Genomic DNA, 23,386 nt, shown 5'->3' on the forward strand with positions numbered 1-23,386 from the left:
CCAGTTCATTATGACGGTAATGATAGCCATTTATCAATCATTAATCACATGCTGCAGACAATCAAAAGGAGAGAGGAGAGAGACAGAACAATGTGTCAAATGTAAGTACAACTGCAGGAAGGCTGCTATGCATCTGTTGCAGGAACAATTATTATGTGCACATACTCCAAATCCAAACAGTGTTTTGATCCATCTATCTATCTATCTATCTATCTATCTATCCATCCATCCATCCATTCAATATTTTTATTTCTTTGTGTAAAATTGAGCATTTTGTTTTAAAGAGGACAAACAAATATTTGCACAATTAATGTTCATTACTTTACTTCATAATCAATTTAGTGTATTCAGTTTTATTGGTGTTGTTATTGTATTTATTATCATTTATTTGAAGTTTGGGGAACAAAAATATCTAGGTGATGTACTGTATATAAAATAAATTATTTTGGTTACTATTATCTTTTGAGTCATTAAACATGATTTTAATTAGTAACTTAATTTATTTGCGCAAACCTTTTTATTCATATCATTTTCATTATGGTATTTTATCATTTTTAATTCAATTTAATGTTTTTGTACTTTATATTATCTGTTATTTGTTTAAAAAAAAAGTAGTAGAGAAGAACAATCAGCAAATATGTGATAAAAATGCTTTAAAAAAGTTTAATAAAAAAATTTATAGATACTAATCCATACTAATAATAATAATAAACAATGCTAATAAAATACTTCAAAAGATTAGAGAGAGAGAGAGAGAGAGAGAGAGAGAGAGAGAGAGAGAGAGAGAGAGAGAGAGAGAGAGAGAGAGAGATAGAGAGAGAGAGAAAGAAGAGGAAGACAGAGTACTGCAGGTTGTACGTCTCACATAAATATTTCAGTGCACACGACAGGTAATTCTCTGTGAAGTGAAATATCAAATAACACACAGAAAAAAAAGAAATACAATCAGAACAGACTGTAACAAAGACATGTAGGGAAAACAGGACCGAGTTATCTCATACTGAGAGGGTCAGGTCAGAAGCTCTACACAAAAGGGATAAAGGTCATGACCCCTGAGCTTTTTCCCCATCCCAGAGGGTTTATGCACCTGTAACACACAAACACATGTGAATACCCAACTCCTTTAAAACATTTGTACCAATACTCTAAAAAAAACACTACACTACACCGCTCAGCCCATCCTTCAGTTCAAGACACTCGTCGACTAAGAGCTGTCCCGGAGCGGCACTCCTAAAAGGAATCATTCTATCAAGTGTGTCACTAGAGCTTAAAAACTGGGCCATTTGCACTGTCACCTATGTAACAGCAGGGACAAGCCGTGGCACACTGGGGAGACGCCAAGAGCAGTGTATCGACAACATGTGACTGTCACCAAAAAGTGCTAATGCATACGAGACACCCTCCCAATACTCTGCACGGAAAACTGAAAGAAACTAAGACATAATCATCTCCATGTTCAGGGACTTTTACAGACAGTGAAGATGCGGTCACATCCAGCCACCTCTCATTCACTTAACCTGCCACTATCAATCTGCCGCCATCTCTGGCCGTTGCAGGTGAATTGTGTAATTGCTGGCAAGGAACTATTCACATTTCAGATAATGCACTCAATTAATTTGGCCCAATTTGTAAGAGAGCAGATTTGTTCAAACTACACAAGCTTGAAATCAAGCCTTATTCCCATTATCGCCACTGCCTGTACAGCCACGTTACTCTCGCACTCTCGTGCCTCACCATAGGGCTTCCTTAATTATAACAGACAGAACAATGAGAGCGGAAGCTGGCTGACGGCCAGAGCAAATGCAGCCACACAGGAGTGTATGTACATGCCGAGTTCTCAGAGCCTTAAGGCATTATCAAAAACCCTGCCCCTGTTCAAGAGCGCCACCCACTGGAGTCGCTACAACAACCACCGGCAGGAACCGCAGGGTGGTAGAAATGCACAAACCAAAGCAGCTAGCTGTGTAGGTTGATTCATTACTGTTAGGAATATGCAACACTTAAAATTGATAAATCAGTTATTCAAACAACTAGTAGGTCTTTTGGAAGCCCTCTATAATAAGGCTAGCTTAAGGTCACGTCCACAAAACTCAAGAAGTAGATGCTCAAACGGATTTATGGACACTCAGAGAAGCAACTGAACAGTGTGACTTCCACTTAAATCATCAATTCAACAACGATTCTCAAAACTGACAGATGCAATAGAACAGATATGATTGTTCAGAAATCATTCTAATATGCTGATTTGGTGCTCACAAAACATTTCTTATTTTCAACACTAAAACTAGTTCTGCTCCTTAAATTTGCTGAAACAGTGATACATTGCCACTATAAATCAATGCAATAACTTGATCGAAAGTGACAGTAAAACCATTTATAATATACAAAATATTTCTATTTGAAATAAATGCTGCTGTTATAAAATGTATTTAATATTAAAGAAAAAAGAAAAAAATACATTTATGGTACCCACAAAAACAAGTACAATTATTAATAGCGAATAATAATGATAATGGTAATGATAATGATTAATAATAATAACAGTAATAAGTAAATAACAACATATAATCTAGCTAAATAAATAAAACTAATGGCTGATAAAAATTTGCTGATATCACAAAAATACATTTAATTTTAAAAGAAATAATGCGTTTGTGTTTAATTTGTTATGTCACTACTAAAGAGTACTAAACAATACTGATTCATCCCAAATGTATGTAAAGAGCTATTCTTGTGAAACACTGCCTTGGAAAAAGAAAGTCAATACTGCACGTTATTTAAATAATATTCCATTCAAAGAGTGTTTATGTTTTATATGTAAAATATATCTTTTACAGAATCACCTTAACATTTGAACCCAACACTGCACTTCCTGAACCGAAAGCCATGCTGCAACCACTAGGCAAGCTTCCATTTTAGCTTGATACCTCCTACACCCCTCGACAGCAGCACACGCACGAACACACTTGTGGCATTCAGTTTCAGCTCAAAGACTAGTAAAGGCTGGTTGCCATGGGGACAGGTGCATGCACAGATGATATGTGTGTGTTCGCGCGAGTGGAATGGGCTGTGTTAGTAAAGAGCGTCACACAGTTCACGCTCATGACAAACAAGTGTCGTCGAACAGCGCAGAGCTGGAACGCTCTCATACTGCTGTCTGAATGGCCAATCACAGCGCAGCCCGGAGGACAAAAAGTCAACACGTGGTCAAGCTAGGAGATAGAGCGAGTGACTTTGTCTGAGTTGGTCTCTCTCTTTTTCTTTTGAGTCTCTTACACATCCACAATAAAGTTGGACCTACCCTTCTATTCTGTCTCACATATCAAGGTGAGGGGTCATAGCGATTCATTCATTGAAAAACAAGTAACTACAATTGTCAGCTGCTCAAAAAAAACCCCAAAAACTTTTAAATCACCTTCACACGCTCTCACATTTACAAAATGGAGGCGTTGCACAAAAGAGATTTTGTGGTAAGTTATAATGATAGCTTAAAAAAAAGCATGTATATCAAATGCGAATGGAAAAATGGCACAACTCATAATAACAGTTTGCCTGTCGCCTGACCTTCCATTAGCACTTGTTTTTGCACTAATGTTCAAATGTTCTTCCTGCAAATAACACTGACACCAACTTTGTCCATGCATTGTCCAATGGGAACAAATTCATCTAGATGAAGTCAATACTTTAAGTTAAATTACATCTCTAAATAAGTGACAGATTAAACATCCCAAATTAAGTTTTTATACACCTTTCATACACAAGAACATAACACAGCTGTAAAGCAAAACAAAACAAAACAAAATAATAATCATTAAAAAAATATATATAAAATAATATAAAATAAAAAAATGCACTGGCATGTGTAGTTATTTATTTATAAATTTTTTGTCCTATTTTCCATTTTCTCCTTGGACAATAGTGAAAAACAGCACAAGTTATTGCGTCACTCACAGCAGGTCTCAAGATACATTTTTTAAAATAACACCCGTCATAAAAACGTGGGGTGCATTGTGTTTTGTTTGCTCATATTTTTGTTTTGGTGTGAGGAATATTTCACATGAATATTAAATTCCACATTCCAAACAAAACAAGAATTCAGGTTAAACCTGAATGGTGAAAAGCATTCTCTTGGTGTCTATACATCACTAAAAGATGGATCTGATCTGTGTCTGAACTTTAACCTACAGTGAGTATTCTGCATCACGCAACATTAGCGCAAGCAATGACATTTTATTTGTATATATATATATATATATATATATATATATATATATATATATATATATATATATATATATATATATATATAAATATATAAAACTTACTGCAAGAACTTGAACTTGAACTGACTACAACCCTTTAGTAATTGTATCAGCATAAGCCACAGAAAGATTGCTGTTTCTGAACTCTAAATGAATGCACATCAAGCCACACCAGAAAAATGCAAGATAATTTGCCAAAACCTTGGGAGTTATTGATCAACAATTCCATCTGCCACAACAACTCATTTCTGGGTATTACGGTTTTGTTTTGTCCCATAAAGTATACAAGGGATGGCTACCAGCCCATGCTGGCAATCTACCAGTCAAAGCAGCATGTGTTTGTGAGTGTTGAACCATGATATGATGGGCAACTGGACTAGAGGGGTGGAGAGAGGAGTCGGACAAGCAGATATCAGTGGGAGAGGGGAGCAGAATAATCTGAGGGGACAGCGGCAAAACCCAGGAAGCCCTGGGAGCGGGAGCACCGCTATCCTCTACTCTCCCGGGTTGCATTGTGCCTCATGCATTCAGTGTTAATCTCACCCTTTGGGGACATTTGCTGTTGTGTTAATTACACACCGCCAGGAGCATTCATTAACACAAGCACACAAGCAAACAGACACGCAGAAGTTCACTGACACATGTTACCGTACATGGATATGCACAAGACATGCATTCACTGGATACTAATGTGTACATGTACATCTTGAATAGCAAATCAGCTATGATTTCTGAAGGATCATGTGACACTTAGGATGACACTGGAGTAATGGCAGCTGACAATTCAGCTTTGCGATCACATAAATAAATGCCATTTTTATTTCTGATTAGAAGTAAAAACAGCTGATTTAATTGCAATTGCAATAATGTTTCATAACTTTACTTTAGAACTTCATAATTACAGCGCACTGTATAAAAAAAAATTGTGCATCTCAATCATTTGAAAAATTACAAATACACAAGTAAATCAATTTAAAAAATGGAATCAAGGATCTAAAGTAGTGACAGAATAACAATATACTAAAATATATTTAAATCAGCCACAGTCACACCCACAGTCACACAGGTTTATCTAACCAACTTATCACTTTAAATACACACACAGCATGTTTACAATCACACCATGTTATCTACAGTGGCACCGTTTGGCTCGTCCACATACAAAACACCCACCACATTACCACTATCCAGTGCCAAAATAGCCAGACGGGTCTGCAGCTAATGTTCACACAATTAACTCCAGAGCTCTGGGTCTCTCTCCCCATCCTCTTATAACCTCTTCCTCCCTGTTTCACCCTGCTTGAGACCAGCCCTCATTACTGCCTGCCATCCGCTGACCTCTCACCATGGAAACCCAGCCACACAGCTCGCACACACCTGGGGTTAAAACCACAAGCAAATTCGCCCTTCGTTTCCAATCTACAACCGCCTGGAGATGGTGGAAGGGCCATTGAGATGTGCCGAGTATATTGCAGAGTCGTGGCAGTCAGCTTGGTTTCTGGACCAGAGTGATGGGCTGGCAGGTGACCCTCTCCTCTAGCAGCTGGGCCCGGCCCCATCCGCGGGCTCTTTAATTGTGCCGCAGGGGAGCCCGAACTCTCTCCCCCTCCAGTCAATTACGGTGCTAGTCGGTTTAGACAAGATTGAGAAGGCATGAGATAGAGACAGCGAAAGCGAGAGAGATGCGTTCTGACTGGATTTCAGACAGAGTGAATGGGTTTAAATAGCCATGTGGGCTGAGAGACCCTCCATCACTACCGAGCACCTGCGTGATAGTTATGTATCGGCCGACTAATGGACTCTGGCATTATGGGAGAGTTAAACATGCTTCAGTAGTCTCAGCATGGGAAGAGGGGGAAAAGGCGTCAAACATTCTCTCTGACATGACATAGACCATTAGCACCGCCATCAACATGGCAAACACACGTTACAGGATGCCGATGCCGCACGCCAGCGGAAAAACGGCATTGAGGTGCATGCAGGCGAATCAATACAACTCAATTGTTATTATAGGGGGAGGATGGCTGGTGCGCCTCAAGGCCTCATCCATATAATGTCACACAACATATACTCACTAACAGCGAGTGAATTACGCATACAATAAAGCGGGGGATGGGGAGTGTAAGTGGACCACGCTTTGACTCCGGCATGTCACGTCAATGCCTCTAATCAAATATCAGAGAACTGATGAGAAAATGTAATACAAGGTGGTGTTGGCTGAAGTACACGGGTGCTCTGACGTTGATGGTGTGAAATGTGATTAAAATTGAATCAAGGCATATCAATCGTGTGAGGTTAATTTGTATTAACACGCCGTGCCAAAAGTGTGCTTTCAATCCCTGAGATGCCCATGGCTTCAGAAAGGTTAATAAGTTGCCTCACCTCGGCCGAGACAGCGGCGGAAGGAGAGAAGAGGCAGAGCGCGCCCATTTAATGCAAATTCAGAAGAGCACATACAGCAATGGTCACATCTACTCAGAACATCTGCTCTTTTGGCCTCATCTACAGAACCCTTACGAAGTAAAGAATCCTTATATATTGGGCGCAAAATGGTTTTGGACACTTGAGTCACACTTAAAAATGCATGAATGAAGAATAAAATATTGAATCAAACAGCATCTTAAATGTGGAGCTTTTCTCAGGCAAGTGAAAAACCAGTATTGTTTTTTTATTAAAAAGCAGAAATAGAACTTAAGATATTAGATACTTAAAATATATAAATGGCTAATTTAAAAAAAAAAAAAAAGCTTTGACCTTATATTAAATTAATGGTAAAAATAAATGGTAATTCAAAATATTAATGAATACAATATACTAATATAAAACAGTACAAAATATTGAATCGTAATAGAATGACACTAGCAGTGAGTATTGATCTGATACTTTGATATATATTCTAAAGGCATCCATACATTTTGAAGTTTACTTCTTTCAGCAACTATAGCTTCTCTCTCTCTGCATTATCTCTGCTGTAAAGCTGACAATTAGCTGCTGGATCAAAGTTTGGAGTCAATCCCATTCACAGTCACAAATGATGAAATGCTTTCTATATTGCACCCTGTGGCTGTCTGCGAATGGATTTAGTGACAAGACGAAAAGGGAAAAAAAAAAAAAAAAAAAGTGCCAGAATGGAAGCTTGTATCCGCATCTAAGAAGCACACCACAGACACAAACACTTTCCACCGGTCCACTGCCAAGGGCTGACCAACACCTTAGAAAATTGGAAAGAAAAAAAGGTGAGGAAGAGAGGGGCAGATAGAGAGAGAAAGCATAAATAGGTATATACTGCTCTACCGACTTGGAATCTTCATAAAGCATAGTGTACACTACAAGACAGGAGCCTGTCGTTCTTTTAAGTTTTAAAACTGCAACAAAGAGCCCCAGATTGTAGTCAATTCACAGCGTGTGCCCATCATCAACTAGTGCGAGAGACTACAGACACTACAACACATTTCAGACTTGTTTGAAATCCAACCAACCGGTTGTCAAGTGTACACAAAATAAGGCCGTTGCATCTACACAAAACTCCAACAAAATTCTGTCTACATTATTGCTGTCAATAATAGCTGTCTAAGTAAAGTATACTAGGCATTTACAATTTTAAAGCTTAAGGCAAAGACAAATCACAAAATGTACATAAAGCATGGCTTTTAATAAAACACATTTAAAATTCAGAGAGAAAGAACTAAATCTGTGAAAGTTCATATGCAATGCTTCCTTAAGGCAATCTTGCTTTATATTACAAATAAAGAGACTCTACTTCTCTCCTTTCTTGCTTTTTTCCAAAAGAGCATTGTTTCGAGCTGGTCAAGATATACATAAGGTCAGAGATCAGGAGAGCAGCAACAAATAAGACAAAATGTCAGAGAGGGGGTCGAGCTGTCAGACCATATGGCTCTCATACATCAAACTAAGACCTCAAAAGATGATCTTTGCTGGCGAGAGGTCAAGAAAACTCTCACAAGCGTTCAAAGAAGAGGGCTGAATGGTGATTGTACGAAACAGAGGGAGAAAGGGACACAGATTTGAGCAAGAAAGATCTATAGCAATCTTTCACTCTCTCTCTCTAGACAGACAGATAGACAGACAGACAGACAGGGATAGATAGATAGACAGACAGACAGACAGACAGACAGACAGATAAATAGATTCACGTGAAAAACTGATATTATTAAGAAACCATGTATCATTGAATCAGTACATAAAAATAGTTTTGAGTGATTTGTTTCTGAACCACAATGATCTAGACTTCAAATAGTCTTTAAATGTTAAATTTGGAATTTAACATATTAAATGGACCACTTTACAAGACTTTTTTTTGTTGCTTTTGTAAGTTTTTTGAAGTGTGAATGCTTCAGTCTCTATTTATTTTGAGCGTATGGAAAAGAGAAGAGGAAACAGTCTGCAAAATTTTACCTTTTCTGTTAGATGAAAGAAAAAGTCTGACAAGTCTGACATAATTTTCATTTTTTTGGTTGATCTCTTTGAATTTCACTACACCTTCCTTCCATCTTTGAGTTGCATTCAAGGCTTCTTCTTCTTGACCTCTATTCCTTGCTGCCCATGATAGCTCAACCCTCCCTTACTTTTTCGATCCCCTCCAAAATTCACTCTCTTTTCCCCAAAAATGTCTTGTAATGCTGGTCTCCAATCAGGGCGAGGGCTGTTGTATGGTTGTCTGGGCTCTCGGCTCAGCTTTCCTTGGAGAAGAGGCTTTTCACGCTGCAGAGTGTGTTGTTGATATTCAGTGAGGCTCCATCTTGAGCACGCAGCACCAGGATTGTTTACTCGACAGACAGGCGAGGGGAGGCAATGGGGGGGACAGCGAGCATGTCATCCCCCCTCTACTCTTCAGACCTCTCTCTACACTCGCTCGCCACCCTGAAACAATTCCACCTCAGAGTCTCGGGGACAAATTAAACATGATAAGACGTCACCACACAGGTCTAGAGAGCAGGGGGAGAGGATCGCACCAAGATGTGGCCTCTACACCATTTTTGATTTGTATGGAAATTAGGAGTCAAACTGCTCAAACAGCCAATAAAGTTGCAGTCTGGGAAATGTAACATTTAGATAAGAGACTATGGTGGCAATTACCACCGATAAAATGACTTAAAAAAAGAAAAAGCATGCGGAAAGTAAATAAAATACAAATGCTTTTGAATTACACTGCAGCAACTGAAAAAATATTATATATTATATTATATATATATATATTATAAAATATATATAATATTTCATCACCTTGGAATCATAAGGTTCGATCTGACCTTCGTGTCAAAATTTAGTTACTCAAACTTGTTTCTGTGAAAACATTACTTTTATTAATTGTATTAAAGTAAAATGTTTGTATTTCTTACAAAATGCTGCTTTATTTATTTGTAATTTTTTTTGCAAGATATAATTCCTAATAATATTGTACATTTGTAATACATTTAGGGTCATTTTTGCTATATAGAATGGAAAAACTTTAAAGCTCAATTTTTCGAAAGCACTAAGAATGCAGACAAAACCTTATAATTCAAAGGCAGCAATTTATACATTTTAATCAATTGTCTCTTACATCTTTTAGTTGAATTAATTTTGTTTAATTTCATTTAATTATAATCAAGATTATGTTCAACACTAAACAAAGTGAATTAAAATCCAATCAAATATTGAAACAGTAACATTTTTATTTACATTATATAATATGTATAATATTGCAAAACATTGATTTAAGTATGAAACAACACGCAAGCTTGTGATTCACAGAACAAATTAATTTAGAAAGATTTGCAAGTGTTATTATTTTCAAGTACTCTGTCATAAGTTCGCCTACATGAGAAACACTTTGGATCTAGTTCCATTAACATACGCAGACATGAATATTTCCAAACCGCAGCAGCAAAAGAAACACGCCCATAACCACACTATGAGCAGGGCACATCTCTCTGGGGTACTCAGAGTCCCTGTGCCCACGTCTGGGATGCCTCGTTGTGGAAGCAGTTTCATATGGACCCCCGCAGGGCTTGAGAGGATGTGACTCCAGCCTAAATACATCGTCTCTCACTGTCAAACCCCACAGCAGAAAGAAAATAAAGCTCCTCCCTTCTCAACTCGTCTGCCCGGGAGACTATCTGCCTCTGTAATGTGCCGTTGTTTTCGTTTTCTTATTTCAGTCTTGTTTTCGTTCCCTCTAGGCTGCATGTGGAGGGCACACGTCACTATTCTGAAGAGATGTTGATTATTCATGTACCCCATACTGACAGGAATACTTTAAATGATCAGGTGAAGCAGGCCCTATTCATCTCAGTCCAATCATGTCACAATACTGTACTGAACATGAGAACATCAGCAAATGTGAAACTAAAAGACTGACACAGAGATTAATATGAAGTTTTCTCTTTGTAAAAATCAGAACATCTTCACTAACGTCTACTTTTCCCTTTCCTGAGAAATGAAACCAAGATACCTGTCTTTTAGTGAGTACTAAGATAATACGACTTGTTTAGATGAAAAACATTGCAGCAGAAAACTTTTATTAATCTCAGGCTTTGGTTGGGGAAGTTGCATGATATATTTAATAGCTATTCCAAGTATAACACATAATTATGGTGTTTCCATAGACCGCCTTAGACTCGATTTAGACATCCTGTTACATTAGCGTACAACAATGTCATCTCTTAACGTTCCTTAAACTTTCTCAGGGGAAATCAAGTACACAAAAAGAAACCGGTAACTTCCACGGCCAACTCAAAAGTCTGAGATATAAACAGCAAGTAAAAACTTGCACTTAAACATACCCCAAATGAAGAGTTATAAGGCAAAGATTTCATTGAAAGTTTTAGAGTTTCTTTGAGACGGGTAGCGCCGCGTGGTGGTATTTTCAAATGGGTTGTTAAGTGCAGTGGTTGCCCAAATTGCTCCCCTCTGAGATAAGATGATTAAAGTCAGTGGGACATCCGAGTGTAGCGATATGAGCCAAGAACGGTGGGGTATCCTTCTCAAAATGCACAGACTCCTGTATCCAGGTCACCCCCTGTGGCCTCTCTAATGCACAATAAACTCATTACAGGCCATTAATATTTAACTATCTAATTTTCCTGCATATGTGATTTATTAGAGAACGGCAAAAATGAGCGAGACTGTGGGCCTAGACTGAGGCAGAGCACAGTGGGCAAACAAAGAAAAATAAGCACGGGCCACATTGGCTTTATTGAGACAAATTGGCTCTGCGTATGAGAGCAATTAGAGAAATCGCTTTCTTTTCAGAAGCATGCCACCAGAAAGCAACTCTCTATTTTTGGTATGAACACTGCAGAATTCGATAAAGCCCTCTGCTGTCAGCTGAGTAGAATTAAAAGAGAGCGAAAATGTAGAGAGCCTAGCTTCATGGTCAGAAAGAAGCCAATCAATGGCATTTTAATGCATTGTTGGGCCATCTCAGTAGTGTCCTTGGCAGCTATTTTCGAGGTAGTAGGTACACTGAAAAACTGAAGTTTCAATAACATTTCAAAACAGCAATACAATCTGACATTGATTGCATCACGAAATTTACGATTTTACGAAGTAACAGGTCTCCTTTTCCAATATTTTCTCCGAAGTCAATGCAGCTATAAACACTTGCTGTGAAAAAAAGCTGTGATTTCATAAAAGTGCAGGTGCCAAAGCCAATAGTGATCTGATGATAGAAAGAGCATGCCTTCAAACGAGTGTGTGTTGAGAAAAATAGTATGTGCATGTTGTGTGCACTTGAGTTTTTAGTGCAAGACTGGGTAGCCTTGGGTCCAGATGGACATGTTGACGTCCGAGGATGAGTGATTTTCTGGAGTGATGAAAGAGAAAGAGAGAAAGAGAGGAGGGAGAGGGCCAGAGTCATGTGGACAGAGCTGCACTGGCAGATGCTTCCATTCGCAATAAACAGCATCAGCAATAAACAGCTCTGTCCTTAGGGGAGACAAGTGGAATGATCTAACCCCCTGTTCAAAGCGCTTTAGCATGCTGCTTATCAAAAGCCTCCTTTATTATTTTACTGTGGCATTAAGACCAAGCTGTTAATATGAGCCAGGCTGGAGAACAATTCCACTGCGTCCTGCATTCATCTGCCGCAGGGCGTAACGGGATTGGCTTGTATGGAAATAAACACAATTCTAATCAGGTGGTGGTCCTGCATTATAAAGCCTGGTATGGAAACCTCAAGGATTCCAGTTTTCTTTGATACTGAGATCTGTTATGTTACATAAAATGCATTTGCGTCTGTTCGCAGTAATGCCTATATGTCCTTTTTCAAAGACATAACACTGCTGTCATTACAGATTACAGGCTTGAAACTGACAACAAGGCAATTCAAGCTCAAAAGCCTTTTAGGGGATCTTGCTTCTGTCTTATATCTAACAGTATGTGTAGGGATTTTAGCAAGCATTTTTTATTTCGGAAAAACCTGGTACAGAAACAGAGTAGTGGCCCGCATATCTGAGGCCTTTGATCACAAACAGGTTAAGCCTGATTCCATCATTATAGGTGAAAATGTCCGGGTCGTTTCAGGACCCTCTATAACCCAAGAATTAAGCCTTGGCAGGGGCACACAAGGAATGTCAGGGGAACTAAGGAGGAGGGAAGAGTGGAAACAGTTGTTCAGAGAGTTCAGAGAGAATCTGATGAAATTTTGGCTGATGAATGGGGGATCATGCCAGGCCTCTTGCGGGGAAGCTGAGGTCCTGAGTCACAGCCATGTTTTTATAAGTGAAATCTGTCATTGATGCCTTACACAGCTGGCAGACAATCTAAAAAGTTACAAAAGTGAATGCGCGCACAAGGACTAAATATAAATATGTACACAAATTACAACCCTTCTATAAATAAAGACACTGTGGCACAGTCATTTTAATATTAAATGACATTTACACAATGGCATAAACTTACATAAAAATAAAAGAACAGACTTAATATCAATGTCAAATATTTTAATTAATTCATTATAAAATAATGATATTATAAAGTAATCTTATTTAAATTACAAGCACAATTAACCCTTACATGGAATCATGTTGTGAAGGATTTTCTTACAATTCAATACAATGCAACCTAAAAAATGCCAGTTGTGTATTTTTTTCTCCTATTCTGTTTTGACACTTAAAACAATTGTAGAGATGGTGTTAATGGTGTTAATCTTACCCATACACCCACATTTTCGGACGCAGTTTTGAACTTTAATGACGACGCAGCGACAAACCGTCCTAGTGCGGTACAAGCCATTTAAATGAATAGGTGTGTTTGGCTTGAAGCAGCGCTGCAGCATATGACATCAAGTACCGTGCGAGCGCATGACAGAATACGGTTCCTTTTGCTCTTTATAATCGCTCTCGTGCTACTTTGATGTCATACACTGATCGGTTGCTGCAGCTTCGCTTCAAATTGAACGCGCCTAATAAATTTCATAGCGTTGCGCAGTGCATTCCACGTCCTGTGCAACCAATGAGGAAGATTAGAAAAATGATCTTGATTAATTATTAATTGGTGAACTAATAGTGTTTTGTTATTGTGTGAGTGTAACCAATAACGCGTGAATGCATCATGATATGAATGCAGAGAAATGCATGGAGAGTAATCGCCATCATTTAAAAATGAGATCGTATTTATGTATAAATCGAGAGTTTTTTTTTTTTTTTTTTTTTTTTTTTTTTGTTTGTTTTTTCGATTAATCTACAAGTAATGCACTTTGGCAAAGCCACACTTAAAAACCTTGCCCTAAAGCATGACCGACTTGTTTACATAGGGGCAACAAATATTGATTATGCAATTCATTTGACATAATGCACAAAAATGAAAATGTTTAGCTACTTAACAGCTTTGATTCTTGCATTTTCTGTACTATCACACAGGGCACTGCTTTAATCTTTACCACTAATTCAGTGAGAGATATATGGAACTCTACAGCTTGACCCTCACTTGCTTTTCATTGCTTTTTTCGCTCTCTTTCTTTCTCATCATAGGCTCGTTGGTCATTAAGAGACAAAAATGATGGTAGCCCTCCTTTTAGAGGTCAAGTGCTGCCCTGGGCTCCTCCTTCTCCATGAATTACTTCAGCATTGACACCAATTATTAAAATACATCTTCATTAGATCTCGCTTCAGAGCTCCATCTGTGGAGCAGCCAGGAGCCATCTTCACCACCCCATCGCACTTAATTTACCCGGATCAAACTCATCTATTGCCTGAGCCACTCAAAGTGCCAACACGAACGGGGCTGAGCAGTGCCTCCCCAAAAAGCTCCTTCATTTTGGGTTATTGCTAGTCTATGTAAGTGAGAGTGAAGAAAAAAAAAGCTACCATACGACTTCATTCAACATCAATTTGCACTTCAAACCAATGCAAAAAACACAGCTTTCCTCACCAAGCAGGAAAAGGGAGGAGTGCGTGCGATCACAGAGAATATCTGTGAAGTGTTCAGGTGCTGCTGCGAGTTCAAATTTCGGTAAGAATTCATATGATGCACTATTTAAAGAGGACGGTGGTGCTGATGTGGTTTATATTTCAAAAGCAACAAGCAATGCATGTCATCACCGTGCCAAAGAGTCAGACTTCTATTTTCTTGAGAGCAGATGTCAGTGGTGAAGAAAACCTATTAGGGCAAGAGGAGGAGCAAGTTTTGCCAGCATCCATCTTATTTCAGCGGCACATAAAAGCGGAGGCGTTGAATTGCTTTTCAAATGTAGTAGGCCATGCCACACACTCAATTCACCAGTGTATCCGATTTGATCCCCCAAGCAGAAACACAAGCAGAACCATTGATTGATACCACCAAGCGAAGGGAGTCTGGGGGAAATAAGGAATAAGAGTGTGAGAGAGAGGGGGTGGAAAGGCCAAGCAACTGTGGCTACAAGGAAAACAACATTACAATGAAATCGGAATCTGACAAAGAAGAGGATTTAAATGAGGTCTAAACTGCATTTCTGAAAAAGCTCCCGTTGCTTCCAAGGCATGTACTATATTGACAGAAGGTAACTGTCGACAATCTTGCAAATCTCCAAGACTGAGATTTGGGACGAAAGGGCACAGATCACAAGGTTTTTTTTTTTTTATTTCCTTTTCTCAAAAGGTCAAGCTCTGAGCATATTTGCAAAGGATGGACCATTGATTAAACAAGATAATCAGTAGTGAGTATATTCTGTGTACCAGTTTCTCTCAAACTGAAGACAAACAGTGGCACACCAAACTGCCCTCAATGGCACAAATCTGTGGGTCTTTTTTTTTTTTTTTTTTTTTCTTTGACAGAATGAATAGGTAAAATTGTCTTTAAGTTTCTTATTACTGTTCTGAAATGTCTTCAAGTTCACAAACCACAACTTTAGCCCTCTCTCTCACACACACACACACAAAATCATTTAAAAAAGAGAGCTAATCAACAATAACTGTTATTCCATTTGACTTCAAAGCCTGTGAGCATTTAGATGTTTGATTTCCTGAAGACAAGCTCAAAAAGTGGTCTGCCTTTGAGCTTTTCTGGATTCAGAATGTTATAAATAATTAAACCTGTCTGACAGAGCAGAACCAAGTGTTTCTACACTGATGGGAGAAGTTTTAGATAAAATCTGCATGGCTTTCAAATTTACAAAAACTTACCAAATATTTGAAGTAGATTTAATCTAAATAACCAAAATAATGTTTTAGACTTCTATGAATGTTAGTAGTACACACTATGTACATATATATTATTGTGTAAAAATAACCAGCTTTCTGTCTGTAGTTTGACCCTATTGCTCAGAAACTCCAAAAACTCAAATTTTCAATACAGCAGTAGGCTCTATCTATTGAAAGACATAGATCTAAAATCCCAGTTGATCACTATATCCTTGTTTTGTTAAAAGCTATTTAACACCAGGCCCTTCGAGTGGTGGTGGAGATAGAGATGCTGCGGCGTAGAGGAAAAGAGGAATGTGAAATGGAACAGCTATCAATACCAAATCTCAGTAAAACTAAGACTCTGGGGGAAAACTAGATAACAGAAGCCCGTTTTGTATACTTTAAAAAGGGCAAGAACACATTTACACCTCCTCAACTCATTGTTCATTACTTGGCCGTCTGCAGATAAACGCTTTAGCTGTAAGCGAGCCGTTGAGAGCGCTTTTCCCTGGCACTTTCAAGCGGACCACAGTCACCACTACATAAAGCGGCAGTTGCGCAGACAAATGAAGCAAAGCTTGACCAACGACTGCTCTGCCAGCTCTACTATGAGGATTTATAGCGTGAGGCAAAAGCGAGCATCTGCGAAGCCTTATAAAGTAATTTATCCCTGGAGACTGCCAGCTGCACCTAGTCTCAAAAAAAACGCTAGAGACATGGTGAAGACACCACCTACCACCTCCTCCTCCTCCTCCTCCAACTGGTGCTGTAAAAGTATATTTTAGACATGCAGTCTTGGCAGTACACTCATCAGATGGCAGACAGTTCAAAGTAAGTATGATTACCAATGGTATAACATCACTCCCTCTTCCCTTCCACGCTCTTGAAGCGGTGAGGTTTACCATTGGTTAATAATCTTTGAATTAAAAGTGGTACGAGGAAGTAAGGTTCTACTCGTTGTGTGAAAGTTCCCAGAATGGGTCCAAATCACATCTTACTCACTTCAAAGCTTAAGTCGCAGAATTCTAGCTTTATCTTAAAAGAACTGCTGCAACTATCAAACACAGAGAGGCATATTTCATTCATGAAGACGTTCAGTTAGGGTTCAGAAACAGACCTGGGGAGAGTCGAGTCAGTGGGTACGCTTCAGGCGTAATTGATAGGAACTGAGCCAAAGATGGGTCCCTGAGGAACTCCTCAACTCTTACTTATAAAACCTACACCTTTGCAGAGAAAAACTAAAGAAACAATACAAAGTGTAGACGACTGAAACCTAAACAATTATATCTAAAAAAAGGCGCTTGGCTACACAGGAACAGGCTGTGTTTTTGTCAGCGTCTCAAAAGAGAAAGTACAAACCCCAGTAGTAATCAGCAGCGGTTATATTCAAGAGTCATATGCACTGCACTTCTGCACATCTTAAACCACCACATTATGCTTGAAGTGTTGCTGGATGGAGTTTAACAGGCCGATATAATGTCGATACTGGAGAATAAGAGGAGTTATCTGGAGCTCTGCCAGTGGGCTAACGCTAGCAAACTCCACAGACCGCGGTCAATCTGCTCTCAGATCAGTTCACTTCAATGACTGATCATCTGACCGCCGCTGCAGACATGAGCAGACTCTTCAATTGTGCTCAATGTCTGACAGGCCCTCTGCAATGCCCCTTTATGAAACACACATTAAAATCTACTGAGGCCACTCACTGTCAAAGGTTCAACTTACTGTCTTGCCGAAGGAAACATCCACTTTATCCTTCTCTAGCAGTGTGAATAAACAAGGGAAGCAGACGGAGAAACAAACTGGCCAAAACAAGAGTGCAACTCTCTGTACTGTAACTTTCTCTCTCGTTCTTTTCTTCTTCACTGTCTCTCGGGGGGCATCCAGTGAAGCGGAAAGGCAGCCAAGCTAACCAAGCATGTCTGTCCTCTGCTCCTATCGAAACCCACAGCCGCTTACAGTACGGTTCCCGTGAAGGAAGAGGGATGCTTTGTAAACTGACTCTGTGCTGACATGTAAAGTACACTTCCAACTCTGCAGCTCTGCTAATTGGCACAGAGCTAAACGCTTACTTAATCTGATTCTAGAGACTGCATAAAAAAAGTAAAGGAAGTTGGTAGAAACTGACACAGCTTCATGAAGATAATTAAGATTTCACAGAGACGATTGCTTTCCCAATGTTTGGATGGATAAAAGCGGGCATCAGGGTAGCTGAAACTACGTGTGCCTATGTGATTAGGGGAGAGGCAAAGCAGGTTGTCCTTACCTCTGGATTTAGAAGAGAAGGACAGTGAAAGCTGGCTGAACATGTCCGGGTTCTCAAACCGCTCCTCTTTGACTTTGAGCCAAAAGCAATTTTCCGCCATCTCCTGAGGCACTATCTGCAAGCACAGAAAAACTCCATCAAACACCAGCAGGAATAGAGCAAGCAAGCGCCACTGCACACTTAAGCGCATACACATACACATATACACACAAGCATACCTGATTCATACATCACTGAAGTCTTTAGTGACACGTGGTCTTTCAGAAACTGGTTTAAAATGCTGATTTGGTGCTCAGGAAACAGTTAATAGCAATGCTGAAAACAGCTGCGCTTCTTAAGAAATGTCATTAATTTTATCCAGGATTATTTGATAAATATAACTTTTAAAAAATGTAACAAGTGTTAATATGAAATAGTTTTTCTGCAGCAACTTATTTTAAAAAAATCACATCAAAATTTACAATATATATATATATATATATATATATATATATATATATATATATATATATATATATATATATACACATTGTCAATTATGATGTGATTTTTTAATAAGTTGCTGTGTATATATATATATATATATATATATATATATATATATATATATATATATATATATATATATATATATATATATATATATATATATATATACATGTATGTATGTGGGTGTGTGTATACATTTTATTTATATATATTTTTTTATTGTCTTTGTAATTATTCCATTTCAGGTCATATACATTACAATATTAAAGTCAGTAGTAATTTCCAGTTCACAAAGTAAAGTGAAGTGCAGTGACTGTGGTCAGATATGGTGACCCATACTCGGAATTTGTGCTGTGTATTTAACACCTCCAAAGTGCACACTCTGATCACACACCCGGAGCAGTGAGGAGCCAATGCTGCGGTGCCCAGGGAGCAGTCACCTTAGTCGTGGTATTGAACATTACATAACTTTTGATTGATTTAATGCATGCTTGCTGAATAAATTATTTTTTACTGACCCCAAACTTTTAATTGGTAGTGCATTTCTGTGCCATAAGTGTTGCACTTTTAATTGAAGAATTTTACAGTATTTGAATAATAAAACTCTAATATGCTTCTTAAGGAAAACCCACCAGATACTAATCAGATAATGTAATTAGTACTTCCTCACAATTGATCAGTCTACTAATTACCTAGACAACCCAGCAACTATACTGCAAAAATATGTTGCACATATTCTAGAAAATTTTTGCACATCTCTTGTGTGTGCTTCTGTTTATGTGTGGGATTAGAACCAGGATCAAAGTGATGTAAACTAGCGGAGAGAGGTGGCAGTTTAAACTATGTATTTTCTCCCTTACGGTTTACATATAGTAACCTCCTCCCCCTCATCATCTCTGCCTCATTCTCTCCGCTTCATTACGGCGCTAGCATGAGGGAATTCAGCTGTGCTACTCGTCACAGTCAAAGCCAACATGTGTGTATGCAATAAATTAGGTGTCGGCATGCTTAGAATTTGAAACTTTAAAGCTATTGTTGTCTTTTGCAGAAAGAAAACTGAAAGAACTGTCCGTACATATAAAACAGTCTCCAGATTACCAGCACCAGCATCTTTAGTAGTGTCTCCAAAGCACAGTAGCAAAAGGACCAAGGAATGACTTTTGTGCAAAACTACATGTTTTTAAAATTGACTAGTCTGTGCCTGACTAGGTTTTTTTTTCTTTTTCTTACAGACAGACAAACAGATGACAGGTAAGACAGATAGACAGACAGACAGACAGACAGACAGACAGACAGACAGATAGATAAGAGATCTGCATATTAAATAATTATCATCATTTTAACATCAGTATCAAACGTCAGTTTCTGTCACAAGGTGCAATGTGTCAATCTTTTTTTTTTTCTCGATTCTTTTGCTCTGCAATCAACACATCATCATGCAAACCCAAAAGAAAAGAAAATTACAGGTTATGTTTTCCATGAAATGACACCTGAGAAGACATTTCTTTCTTAATCTCAGTGTACATTGTTGTTGTAATCTGTATAATTGCAGCCCATCGGCTAGAAACTATACGCAACAGCATATACATACATATCACCATTTTCAAGAAATCTGTGGGATATAATTAGAATCTTTATACAATAGCTGGGGAACTGTCAGCATCACTAGGAGTTACTAGATTTATGGATAAAAAAAAACTATTTTGCATTCTCTATTCATTATAAATGAGATATGGTAATTTCCTCAATCTCAATAAAAATGTAAAGAAAATGATACAGCAAGTCATGACAGGAAAAGAAAACAGGAAGTCTAAAGATGTATCCTCTCGATCATTCAATAAGCCTATTCTATGAAGTGTTTTCATAAATAAATCTGTAAACTGATTGTGGAACTATTTGCTTTGAGTACCATCACCACCCCCTCTCACTTAGGCCGTCTGCACTACAGAATTACAAGTGGCCTGCCTGTGCCTGAACGTCTTACCTAGCCCATTAAAATGGTCATTTTATCATTTTAATTTAAAATGTTTATAATGTTACATTTTTAGGATTATTAATGTGAAACTGTCTAATAAAGGTAATGGTAGACATTTAACTACATTCCAATTAGCTGTTGATACTGGCACCTACTTTGCACCGTATTGTCGATGATCATGCACATTACTGGACAGCATCATATCGCATTTACATTCTCACAGAGTCCAAGTGGAATAGTGAAAACGCAGAGAGACTGACAGAGTGAGAAACGAACGGTCTCATTAGTGAGCTGCCTCATAAGGGCACTTGTGAAAAAACCGTGACTCCTCCAAACAGAGTAATTAACACACGGCTCAGCCAGGGTGACCTTGTTCATGCTCAAGCAGCAGAGAGAAATACTGTAGCTTCCTCTCGCCTTGGGCAGCTAAACCCAACTCTGGGCAGAAAGTGAGCAGCTCCAAACGGTCTTAGCCGCAGATGCGAGCAATCATTTACTTTTCCATAAAGGAGTGTGGCTCCCCTGTGTGGGTGTTCTAACGGTTGGAAAAATTACATTACAGCACCTCCAGGCAACAATCTCCGATGTGGCTATTTGAAAGTCCGTTACATGCTTTAGGGAAAGATCGGGAGGAGTGCAGGGGCTAGAGTGTTTCCCGACTTCACTGCTGCCGGCTGCTTTCACTGTCTGACTGTTATCTCCCACTGTTGTGAGAGATGGAGGGGTCTCCGTTGGGTGATTTAAAATAGCAAGAATCAAACTGATTAGCATTCCCATTTTCATCCTCTCTCACTCTCTCCATCACCTATCACCGTCACATCAGCATAATGACACCTGAGAGATCTAAGCATTACCACGCATGACATCACCTTGTCCATGTCTGTCTGAGAGTACCAAAGACAATAAACAAAGTGCTATTATTTAAATCTTCAATATTTTACTATAATATTTTATTGGATTTGCTATTTTGCAACTGTTTTAAAGCTGGCTAATCCTAACATATTTATAGCAAAATACAGTCTTTAACTCAAGTACTGTATTACAAAATGCGAAATGTGCTGATGCTAAACTCATTTATTAATTTGTAATTCATAATCATAATTCATAATAATAATAATAATAATAATAATAATAATAATAATAATAATATGTTTACATGAAACTATTTATTCATCGTAGGTGGGAAAAAACAAGTTTATACAAAAAAAATAACCATGTGATAATAGAAATAATGCTTTAAAAAATGCTTTCAGTTTGCCATTTAAAAAAAGAATTTTATTATTTTATTAATATCACAATTTTGATTAAATAAATGCAGCCTTGGTAACCATAAACTGTAATTTGCTCAGTTTCCAAACTTCAACTTGCCAGTTTAATATGAAATAATTACTACAAATATAAGCAATGTTGCCCTTGGGGCATAATGGAACCTGCTTTGTGACTCCTGTGTGGGAGATTTTCAGGTAAGTAGCCCACATTTATAAAAAATATTTCCATATATATATATATATATATATATATATATATATATATATATATAGGACCAAGTGTATCCTCTCTGCACTGACGCATAAAGAAGTAAAAGACAAGGTCGAGCAGAAGCATGAAAGAGTACAAATAAATTAATCCAGTTTTCAGACTGTTAAAATCCCCAAGGCGATGGGTAAATTAACGATTGAGAGTTAAAAGGAAAAAGATGATGTGAAGAGGTTGACTCATAGAAATCGCATTTAAATGCGATGGAGGATTACGCAACATTGTTTTATATATTGTGTTTTGTTTCATTTTAACTCAAAAATGTATTCAATTACAACCAGAATGTGTGCGCAAGGGCACTTGAGCTAATGAAATAGTTTACGGCCCGATATCTTGAAAGGGAGGCAGAGTGGCGAGTCGTGAGTCTCATGGCTCAACGCTCTTTTTAATAAGCTGCATGTACTCGTAAGCTTTGGACCATCAACTCCCACTGAAAAAGTCACACTCTCTTTTTCATCCTTTCTTCTTGTCTTCCTCTTACACTCTGCTAAAGCTAAATTACTGCCACTATTTGCAATTTACTGCTGACCTTGGAGTGTGTTATGCGGTTCTTAGAACACGCATGTTTTTAAGCCATTTAAGCTCCATTGATGTTCAATGTCTTACCTTGGACCAGTTCACCCGCTTCATGACGCTCTCAGGTTTGTAGGACTTCTTGGGCACCAGTCCATAAGGCAGTTGGACAACGAGTGGAGGAGGAGCCAAAGGCATACCCGGAGGTGGGGGTGGGCCTCCTCCAGGAGGTGGAGGAGGTGGTGGGGGTCCGCAGCCGGGTGGAGGTGGAGGAGGTGGAGGTCCCAGAGATGCAGGACAAGGAGGAGGTGGAGGAGGTGGAATTAATCCACTTGGTGGTGGTGGAGGAGGCGGAGGAGGTGGTGGAGGTGCAATTCCCCCTGGTGGTGGTGGTGGTGGAGGAACAGCGCTGGCTGCTCTGGGTCCTGCCGCAACCTGTGAAGGGATTAAAAAGAATCAGGCATCAAGGGCATCATAAGAGACCACTGTGAGCCAAACATTCACCTCAACCACTCCCGTTCAGCTTCTACACCCAAAGGCCCATGCTTTTATCACCATTACATGTTTTATCCCATCAGAACTAGCGGGTGAGACAAGGGCAAAGGAGAGTGGAGGATAAAAGACAGAGTGTTTACAGCAGCTGACTTTTCAATTTTAGAAGAGTGCATTAAAACAAGTCTCAAAATCTGAGAAAGTGAGGGGGGTGGGGTAGAGGGGTTCCTCGCATGCATTAAATAAGAGT

The 23,386-nt window shown here is 38.7% G+C and overlaps 1 protein-coding gene across 7 annotated transcripts in view; it reads right to left on the reverse strand.

Moving 5' to 3' along the window:
* The window catches only part of diaph2 (diaphanous-related formin 2), a 350,703-nt gene that overhangs the window by 196,936 nt on the left and 130,381 nt on the right, over window positions 1-23,386 (reverse strand). For all 7 annotated transcript variants that reach the window (XM_043256805.1, XM_043256804.1, XM_043256807.1 and 4 more), the window contains 2 exons: window positions 22,738-23,079; window positions 18,132-18,246 (listed from right to left, as the gene is read on the reverse strand). In XM_043256805.1, the coding sequence (XP_043112740.1) occupies window positions 18,132-18,246; window positions 22,738-23,079 (457 nt within the window). The remainder of the gene's footprint in view (window positions 1-18,131; window positions 18,247-22,737; window positions 23,080-23,386) is intronic.

The sequence above is a fragment of the Puntigrus tetrazona genome, chromosome 14 (genome assembly GCF_018831695.1).
Source record: "Puntigrus tetrazona isolate hp1 chromosome 14, ASM1883169v1, whole genome shotgun sequence".
Lineage (NCBI taxonomy): Eukaryota > Metazoa > Chordata > Actinopteri > Cypriniformes > Cyprinidae > Puntigrus > Puntigrus tetrazona.